Source organism: Arachis stenosperma, chromosome 10, assembly GCF_014773155.1.
Source record: "Arachis stenosperma cultivar V10309 chromosome 10, arast.V10309.gnm1.PFL2, whole genome shotgun sequence".
Classification (NCBI taxonomy): domain Eukaryota; kingdom Viridiplantae; phylum Streptophyta; class Magnoliopsida; order Fabales; family Fabaceae; genus Arachis; species Arachis stenosperma.
The window spans coordinates 71,483,212-71,493,729 of NC_080386.1; the positions used below are offsets into that span (position 1 = coordinate 71,483,212).

Consider the following 10,518-nt stretch of genomic DNA (forward strand, 5'->3'; position numbering starts at 1 on the left):
AGTGCATCATTATTGATGTTGTTGTTGTTGTTTAGTTTCTTCTTCTCTTTTTTTTCCTCCTTATCTTCTTTTATTATCATTATCATCGTTCTCATTGTCTTCATCTTCTTCTTCTCTTATAAATGTTCAGAAAATTAGAGCACATAAATTTTGATACACAATACATGAATTCTAGTGCACAGCACATAAATTTAGTATACAGTACAAAAATTTTTAATATTGACATTCAACCAATAAAATAGGCACAACACATAAATTTTTGTGAACAACACAAAAATCTTGTTGCATAGCATAGAATTTTTTATGTGCAGCATAAAAATTTTTGAAGGACTACATACCTAAAAAATTATGTCTCCCAAGTACAAAATACATTCGCAACAAATATTTTTGATATATGCAAATATTTGTGTGCTATGTGTAAAAATATATGTACTATGTATAAAAATTTGTAGCTGTATCAATAAGTTTGTGCTATATACAAAATTTTATGTATTATATTTCAAAAGTTGTGTACGGCAGAAAATGCTGATTATATATATATATATATATATATATATAAATACGCACGTATTTTTTTTACTGAATTTTACACAAACTTAATTAGATTTAAAGAAAATGATAAATAGGTTTTTGACATTTTGATTTGTAGATATTGAAGTTCTCGATAATTTGAAAATATATTTATATTTTTGACATTTTTAAAATTTAAACATATCGATTCCTCATGTTCACTTTGGTCTGTCAGACTCAACAAAAAAATTAAACATGACTCCCATTATATTGACCTAGTTGATACGAATACACACATAGAAAAAATTTTAAAATTAGACAAATTAAACTCAAAATCAATATGTCTAAATTTTAAAAAAATAAAAAACTTAAATGTTCATATACCAAAAAATCAGATATCAATTTATCCCTTTTTCTTATATTTATTACAAAAAAGACTTCAGGTAATATCACTCATCACCTTTAAGACACTCCTTAATTTTACACCCTGAACAAGTAGTGGCTGATCTGTTGACAAGACGCTGAATCGTTGATATCATTGGTCAATCCGAAGCCACATAAGATCCATATGCGTCACCTCGGCCTCCTACTGCCCCGTCCACCAATGTCCTTTCTTACGAACCAAAACTTCATAAACATTAACGCCTGAACAAACGCAAGACGCAACACAAATACTCATAGGTCTTATTCCATACTCTCTTCCTGTGTCTTTCTTATAGATCTGAGACCTCGTGACCAAGTCTATAATTCAAATGAAGTCAACAATGAACTCGAGTTCTGCAACCGGAATGACTATTATGATGCTGTTGGTGTTTTCTTGCTTGACCACACTTTTTGTTGTGGTGCCTCAAGCTGAGGCCGTGTGGTTAACAATTCCAAGTTCGGGAACTAAGTGTATCTCCGAGGAAATCCAATCAAACGTCGTCGTTTTAGCTGATTACTATGTTATTCCTGGTGAGGGTCATCACCATCTTCCTGGTATTTCTGCCAAGGTAATTTCTGTTTTTACTCTTTCCGAGACAGATTGATTCTTTTTTTCCGTGTAAACATTTTTTGAAGGTAGTCAAAGATATTAATCTATTATCCATCGCGTACGATGAATTTCTCACTGAAATGAATCCTAGTCAATGATAAATCATGGAAGAATGGCTGTTACCTGCTAGCGTAGTTTTACATTAAGGTTAGGGTTACAGTTATGGTCTCGGTAACTGTTGCAGTTGCCATATGGAAAATTGGAGAAAATGTACATAAATCGAAATGACCACAATTATAGCTTCAATTTAGGGGCTGTTTCTCAATTGGGGTATTGGAGTGAGAGGTAAAAAAAAAAGCTTTAGTATTAATTTTAACGCTATATGACTATAAATTATTCTTTTCCCTTCCTCGCTTCTAAAATCCCAACTTGGAAACAAGTTGCAAGCAACTTTGTTGCTGAAGACAACGCAACCGCAATTTATTAAGGATATTGAACACTCTGAAATTTTATAGATGTCTGATCTAGCTTGTTGCTATGCGAAACACTGTTGCAAATGCATAGCTATTGAAGACTTGAGGTCTTTGCTGTTTTAAAATCTAAATTAATTGCTAATAATTTGTTTATTTCACAGGTAACGTCTCCTTATGGAAATAATCTCCACCAGAAAGAAAATGTGACACAAGGTCAGTTTGCATTTACAACTGCGGAAGGTGGGAATTATGTGGCGTGCTTCTGGATGGATGGTCATCATCAAGAAGGTGTATCTCTCGGCATTGAATGGAAAACTGGAATTTCGGCCAAGGATTGGGAATCTGTTGCAAAGAAAGAAAAGATTGAGGTAAGCTGAAGGAAAAAAAACAAAATCCAAAATAGTCATTATTTCATTGCTAGAATGATAGGCAATTTTCGTTGATCACTCTTGATGTTGGAAATACATCTTGATTCCCCTCTATTTCTTCAAGCGACATCAAAGGGAAATTAGTTTTATATTTATAGGGGTGTTTTGTTTTATGTAACAAAATACAATGGCTTCAACTTTCACGTGAGTATTACCTAAATTGCAGTTGTAACCAATGTATGTTCTTAGAAATATAGAGTTAAATTATGTGTTCTTATTTTTAACTGTTGGATACATAGGTAATCCTTGATAGTTTGACTTATCAAAATTGATATGGTTCATGCTCTGTTATTTCCCCTGTAATTTCTAAATGTAGTATTCTAAGTTTGTAATGCTGTTATTATTTTAATTTTGTTTTAGGGTGTTGAACTTGAGCTGATGAAACTTGAGGGAGCAGTGCAAGCTATCCATCAGTATCTAATTTATTTGAAGGATAAGTAAGTCTCTTCCTCTTAAATCTTAATAGTGAATGATAGCCTCTATGTTAGGTTAGAGTTTGATTTAACCAGTTAATTTCGGCATGCATTATTCTAGGTGGGGGCATGAGGTAGGAAAACTACGTTTCCTCTATAATACCTTTGAAACTAAGTTGATCAATGGTATATTTGAGTAAGCATATTGCTCATAGAAACTAATATTGTAATGCGGAAATGCAATTTTGACAATAGCACTCTATAACTCACCAAATTCATGAACCACTTTGAGGTATCTAATATTTCAAAGACCAAATTGACGTATGTATGAGCATGGCGTTTCGATGACCATTTTGGACAGTAATTCTTACAATTTATTATTAGAAGTAGACTTTTGACCTTTTTAGAAAGTTGAATTTGTGGTGGCTATTATTTTTGTTGATATGATTACTATGAAATTTTGACAATATTTAAAACGTATAGCTAAAATTGAAGTCACACTTTCTTCCCATTTTGCAAGAGTTTTTTAATTTGATCATACTTTTTCTTTTCATTTTATTTTCAAATAAAAAAAATATTGACAAATAGTAACAAAGCGTGATATTTATTTTGGTTATCCTTTTTAAGTGTTGTCAAAACTTCGGAACTACCATAACTTCCATATGGATAGCCATCATAGCATTCAGCTTTTAGAAATCCTTCTTAGATGTAAACTTTTTGTCTATCTGAATATCTTCCTATGAAATGAAACTTGTAAATAATAGAATTACGGAGTCTGGACCAGGCTTTTAAAAAAGCAAGGGTTTAAGAAAGTTTATGCGAGATAATAGACTTTGGCTTGCCTCAGAGGATTCCAATACGGGCTAGGTTCAATTAAGCCGAAGATCAACCTAGCTCAGACTATTTTCACTCCTAGGCAACGGCAAGAATGTTGAGAAATAGATTCAAGATGGCGAGTGCTGTGTTCATGAGCCAATTTAGCTTGAAAATTTGGTTCAGCTCAAAGTTAGTTCTTAGGTTAAAAATTTGGGTAGGGTTTCCTTAATACTTTGGGTTGGCTGGAAGTGGAACTAACACTGAATTATTATAAACCTTTACAAGTATCAATTTCAACAAAACAGCTCACTCCAGAATAGTTAGCTATGTAGTTCGTTTGGTGTTAGGCATTTAGCCCCCCTTATTGATAAAAAATATTTTCAACAAAATTATTAATAAATTTTAAAAATTTTATGCTTTAACTACATAACTGTAACCATTATGATTGATTAATGCATGTGCATTATTGTATGACTTGCTTTCTGGGACTATTTTACAGGGAAGCAAATATGAGGCAAGTTAGTGAAAGAACAAATGCAAGAGTTGCTTGGTTTAGCATCATGTCTCTTGGTGTGTGCATCATGGCGGCGGCACTGCAGCTGTGGTACCTGAAGCGCTTCTTTCGGAAGAAGAAGCTCATATAGATATCTTAACTTTTGTCATGTTATTGCTTTGTTAGGAGACTCTCGTCGTCCTTAACACAAACTGTGTTCCTCCATTTTAGAGAATCTACCAGGACTAGGATTTTTCTGGCTCTGTATAGTGTCATAACACTGGCAAATGTTACGGCTGCTCTCGATGATGGCTAGCCTGCCGGCTCAACCTGTCAACCATGCAAATACCCCTGAACCAAATATATTTGCGATCATTGAATGGCAGATCTATATCAATTCTATGTCACTAACTCAATCTTTGATCTGTCACAGTTTTCTGTTTTTTCCATCCTTTTTTCTCTTTAATACCTTAGCAATAGCATTTTTTTATTTTTTTTTTCTCTTGTGGAATTGGTGAAATTGATTCATTATGTAATTTGTTTGCACATTTGATTAGTATAGATATATGATGATGTTAGGGACTTGGGTATTATGGGGTGCTCAAAGTCCCATATCGAGTAGTATGGGATGCTTGATGTTGTATATAAGGAGAGTGGTTCTTCCCCGTTAATAGTTAGCTTTTAAGGTGTGGTTTCTCACTTTTCTTAGATACTTAACAATGGTATCAGAGCATGGTTGTCGGTGCCATGGAAAGGGTTACCTATAGGCTAGATTAAGGTGATAGACCGAGTAGTATGAGATGCTTGATGTTGTATAAAGCTAGTCCACAAGGAGAGAAATGTTGTCATTAGGATTAAGGTGTTTAGCTTACTTGCGACTTTTGTCACGAAAAACTTGTGAAATTCGCGAGTAATTTTGTGAAAAAAAATCAGAGTTTTATCCAATTTAGCTGCAAATTTTTTTGCATGAACGAAATTTGTAGCAACATTTGCAACAAAAATTGCAGCCAACTTTTGCAACAAATTTCGCAGATAATTATTCTCCAGCGAAATTTGCAGGTAATCATTACAGCAAACTCCACAAGTAATAAAATTTGCGAAAAAAAATCGCAGCAAATTTCGCAGATAATTAATTTGCACCAAAATTCGCAGATAATCATTGCAGCAAACTCAGCAATAAAATCCACAACAAAAATCGCAGCTAACTTGCATAGCAAATTTCACAAATAATTTGTAGCAAAGTTCGCAATAAATATAAATAATTCGTGACAAATACAAATTGTAAAAATTTAAAAGTATCAATGATTAATAGTCAACCAAATAAATGACAAACAATGTAAGAATCATTTTGTCAATAAACTCAAACTAACCTATGTAATTCCAAATTTCTAATGGTAAGTATCAAAATCTCAAGCATCATTTAATTAGATGGCCATTATACTAAATAGACAATATACTATTCAACAAAACATTATATAGTTCAATTTACTCTATCTCATCCAATTCTTTCTTCATTTCTTCTTTCTCCTTTCTCTCTTCTTCTAGTTGAGCTTGTAAAGAACTCGTTATTACACGAGGAATCTTCAATCTGTTTGAGCTACTGCCACCTTGACTTTTGCGAGGAGATTTCCTTGATAAATCTTTCCATTTTGATTCAAACGCACAAGCTACAATGATGAAGGAACACAGTACAAAATACATTAACTGGAAAGTCATGAGAAAAACTAATGCTGCAAATCTTTAGCAGCTTAAACATAACAAGATGAGACAATTATAGATGCTGGAGGATAACAATCTGCATAGAATGTCTAAGGAAAAGAGAAACACAAGTAACAGAATAACACTAAAGTGCAAATGAGAAATGCAAAATATAACATTTGCATCTTATTTGCCAGCACTTAGCTAGAACAAATCACTTCAACAACAATGAAAACAACAAAGCACGATCCTACTAAGTAGGTATGTTGGCTATATGGATCAAACGATGACATTGCACCTTGTCTTGGATCATGTTTGTGCTCATCCCATTTATACTCAAATCTCCTTTTAAATTTCTTTATAATCTAGGACAGATTACTACATCTGGGAAAACATTCCCTTTAGCAATAAAAACACATTATTTGTATTTGCCAAAATCAATACATCAAACCACCATATCAAATCGAATCACATTACACCATTGTAACTTGTAAGAACAGATGAGCAAAAATAGACCAATTTGCTCCCTCTTTACAGTTTCTAGTCTCTAGAATTCCTACTGGAAGTAATATTGAATAGTGGCAGAAACTTGTAACATCTTTCAACAATTTATTAATTAGCTTAATCCAGAAATATGTTGAGCTTAAAGTTATGGCCATTAAAAAACAATCATGCAGTGTCTTGGCAACTGGTATAAACAAAAGCACACGAAAAGTCATATGTATACCTTCACTCTGGTCTGCGAAACCACAAATGAGACATGCACAAATCCATGGCCTTCCAGCACAGGATGCTTTTGCACCAGCCTTAAGGTCACCGTTATGCTGCTTCAAACTACACCAATTAAGATAAGCACAAATTAAATATCTACTCCCTCGAGTCCATGGCAAGTTGCAGACAAAAGCATTACAAAATTAAGGGCAATAACAGAAACAACTTCATGGAAAGAACAAAATTTGAAAAAGGAGCACAAAGTCCCTTTGAATTTTAGGTCCTTTGATGTCATCAACATTAAGATAGAATATTCCAAAGATGAATGATGCTATTGAATTTTCTGTTTACAGTCAGAGAGATCAAATCATGGTCACAGTTTATCAGACTATCAGAATTTCAAGCACATTAAAGCATCATTCCAAATGCAAGTTACCTATCCAAATCAAACAGGAACCAGTGCAGAACCAACAACACTAATTTGCATACCAACATTACAATACATTGAAACAGAAATCAGTCAAAACTCAAAGTAGTACCAAAAACTAAATAAATAGATCTTCATAACAGCAGAGTATGTTTTTTAAATATCCAGAAGATCATCATAAAAGTTTTGAACCATAAAATATAAAATGAAGAATAGTTGCACATTCCATTATTTAATCACTTGTGTCTTGACTCGCACTCTCTTTCTCTCTACTTTCTCTGATGCTTCTCTTAGAACCAAAAGTAAGATGCTGGTGAACAGCAATGACCCTTTGAAGCTGGTGTTTTTCTATTGGTGCTAGGGATGAACCTTCTAGGATAATTAAAAGATTGGTTATGAGCTTCTTGGGTTCTGCCCTCGAGTTGAATTAAGGTCTTTCTTTGAAAGTCTGCATTCTATTTCTTAACCTTTTTTATGGATGGTTATTAATTTAGTGCTGGAATTTTTTTGGTATTCCCTCTTCGATGCTTGTTTGGTTATTCAGATTTAGAAAGCTCTCTCGTCTATTGTATTATGCTTTTAAAAACTGAATCAGTAAAATAGACATTTTTGAAGTAAGTTATTCAATAGTGTGTGCTTAATCTTACATCAATACCAACATTTTTCACTGACACAAACAATGAAATGATAATTGCAACTTCAGTTTCAGGAAGACACAATGCAAAAACATGGTAACCTGAGACAATATGAACATCTAATTGGAAGTTAGTATATATACTAGGGCTATAAAAGAATGAACCTTGTCTGGTGGACAGCTTCAAGAAACTGCATGGCCAAATGTAGAAACTCGCACTTTGGCATGCATGTAGAGCAAGCAAGTCCTCATTACTTTTCTGAATGGCAGAGAGATATGAGCAATTATTCAGGAATAAATGCAGTAATGACCAAAACTTAGTTAATAATATTGGAAGACTAACCTTAAACCTTCACCTTCTCCTCCCACTGAGTTTTGTCATAGACTCGCACTGTTATGGTTTCGCTACTGCAAATCAAGGTGATAAACTGTTTTTCACTTTAGATACTGGCCTCATTAAGAATATGTAATTCAAATAGAAACAGAGCAATATAACGAATTACTCAAAATCCTATGAATGATAAAGAGGGATTAAACTTCAATTACCCGAACAAATTCAAATTTATACAAAAGATACAACGATAAAGAGGGATTGAACATCAATTACCCAAACAAATTCCAATTCATACAAAAGATACAAAGAAGGGAATCACCTTAAATGAAAGTAATAGCAGCAATTAGTATCAACTCACCATGAAGATTAAAAAATGACATCTCGATCTTAGTAAATAGTATAGTTGTCAGACCGAACCGATAATCAACCTGGTCATATAACCGGGTCACTGGTTCAACCGGTGGATCACTGATTCACCCAATTGCCCCAGTCATAATTAAAAAAATATAAAATTATATAAATAAAATTAAATGCATGTGTTAAAACTTAAAATGCAAGTCTTTACAAATATATTAATAATAATGAATCAAATATCAATTCTTAAACATAACTAATGATGCAAAAAGAGATAATAAACTATTATCTGGTACAAAATACTTTTTTCAATTTAAATAAACAAGAGCAATGATAATCAGCAACAACTGGCCTTCCCAAGGTATGCTAGCGCCCCAACAGACTGGTCTTCCCACCGTGTGCGTGCGCACAGGTCTGTACGTATGCACAGATTGCAATTACCTATTGGTGTGCATGCGCACAAACTGTGCCAGCGCTGCAAGCAAATTGCCTGCCTCTGCGTGTGCGGACGCACAGGTCACAATTTGCGTAGAGTGTGCGTGCGCACAAGACTGTACGTGCGCACATACCAGAAAACTCATAATTCTGTAACTTTGCAGAATTTTAAGTTTTCAATACCAACTTTGAATGATCATAACTTCCTCTACAAAAATACATTCTCCTTAAACTTTATATCATTTGAAAGCTCTTAAGATCATCTTTAATTTAAAATAAATTCCAATCAATTTTGAAAACCGAGGCAAAAGTTATGATCAGACAAAGCTCACCAAAAATCCATTTTTACCCAAAACCTCAAACTTCACAATTTTCCAATTTTCACAACCAAAACAAACCAAAATCATACTCAAATATCATAAAACTCTACTACACACTACACTCTAACATTCCATTACACTTCTATCACCTTCACACCTAATTCACTTAACATTCTCTCCATAAACCAACACAAAACCATAATCCTCAATCAAAATTCTCAATCATGAACAATTTACACAATTCCTACATCAAGAATCCATATATCACTACCAAATTATAATTGTCAATCCAATCATGAAACTACACTCATAATCACCACCAACCCTCAACAACCAAAACCTTTTCTCTCATTAACAACAATAATTCACACATTCATCATCAACCTTCATAACCATTAAATACCAATAATCACCAACAACATATATCGTCACACATCATAATCATCAATATTAACCTATATAAATAATCACCATGAATACTCATCAATACCAATAATCTCCAATAATCATCATCAACCACACTAATCCAATGCAACCAAGAATTATCACCAATTCATATATAATCATTTATACACCAACAACATTCAATCCTATCTTAGGGTCAACTAGTTTAAGTGTCCATGAACATTACATATTACATAAAGGAAACCGAAACCATATCTTAGCCGATTCCCAAAACGTTCCCAACATCAAAATGAAGCTACCAAGCTTGCTCCAAAGCCTCAAATCAACTCCAACAAACAACAAAACTCAATCTAATATCACATATACATACCAACATCAAAATCTAAGATACACAAAACAACTAAACACAAGGGTTTAGTAAAACTTTACCTTATCCAACGTGATTAAGGATAAAATTCATCAATTACCCACTACTAGAGATCACCTAAAAAAGTAAAACCACAAAATCTACTCAAAAACCAAACACAAAAACGCGCAGAACATAAGGCTGGAAACTGGGAAGCAGAACGCAATTCCTTACCAGATTTCTTTAGATAGAAAGAAAGAGCTCGTCAAGAGCTTCGCTTAGCCGCAAACGGCTCGTCAATCGGAAGTCCGTAGCTCAAGTTACAAGCAAAAGAAGGTGAGGGTGAATAGTGACATTCCCCTCTTCTCCTCTCATCTCCAATCTGCGCCCCCACTCTCTCAAGTTAGGTCAAAACGAGCTGAATGCTCATTAATTAGCCTTATATATGTTGGACCTTGGGCCCGGTTTGGATTCGGTCCAACCCGTTAGCGTTTTTAGTTCATTTAGTTCACTTTATGCCAAAACCTTTAAGATTAGTGTCCGGTTTTCAATTCAAAAATTATTTTTGTCCTTTTAAAACAATCAACCAATTTTCCAAAATTTTATTTTTCTAAAAACACAGCACCGGACAAACTTAAACCGGTTTGGCCGGTTCGGCTGCCAGTTCACGGCTTTTCTCGATTTTCTGACTTAGAAAAATTTACTGAAACCAAATTTCACATTTTTATTTTCAAATTAAAACTTCTAA

At 33.7% G+C, this 10,518-nt stretch overlaps 2 protein-coding genes across 5 annotated transcripts; one reads left to right on the top strand and one right to left on the bottom strand.

The window, feature by feature from the left end:
* The first annotated feature begins 980 nt into the window (after window positions 1–980).
* On the top strand, window positions 981–4,791 carry LOC130955093 (transmembrane emp24 domain-containing protein p24delta3-like). The gene is made up of 4 exons (XM_057881871.1): window positions 981–1,502; window positions 2,118–2,324; window positions 2,745–2,821; window positions 4,113–4,791. Exons 1-4 carry the CDS (start codon window positions 1,263–1,265, stop codon window positions 4,255–4,257), a joined length of 669 nt encoding a protein of 222 aa, XP_057737854.1. The 5' UTR covers window positions 981–1,262; the 3' UTR covers window positions 4,258–4,791.
* A 674-nt stretch (window positions 4,792–5,465) lies between these two features.
* LOC130958205 (uncharacterized) lies at window positions 5,466–10,167 on the bottom strand. 4 transcript variants are annotated; one of them, XR_009077343.1, is made up of 7 exons: window positions 10,005–10,167; window positions 9,854–9,908; window positions 8,269–8,378; window positions 7,920–8,004; window positions 7,742–7,835; window positions 6,532–6,638; window positions 5,466–5,773 (listed from the first exon to the last, which is right to left on the bottom strand). XR_009077343.1 is itself a non-coding variant. In XM_057885179.1 (5 exons), the coding sequence occupies exons 3-5, from the start codon at window positions 7,801–7,803 to the stop codon at window positions 5,592–5,594; spliced, it is 351 nt and encodes a 116-aa protein (XP_057741162.1). In that variant the 5' UTR covers window positions 7,804–7,835; window positions 7,920–7,984; window positions 8,269–8,388; the 3' UTR covers window positions 5,466–5,591. The 4 variants fall into 4 exon arrangements, 2 of the variants coding, with proteins under 2 accessions (XP_057741162.1, XP_057741164.1); XR_009077344.1 differs by lacking the exon at window positions 8,269–8,378 and having other exon boundaries at window positions 7,920–7,984; XM_057885179.1 differs by lacking the exons at window positions 9,854–9,908; window positions 10,005–10,167 and having other exon boundaries at window positions 7,920–7,984; window positions 8,269–8,388.
* Window positions 10,168–10,518: the final 351 nt, after the last annotated feature.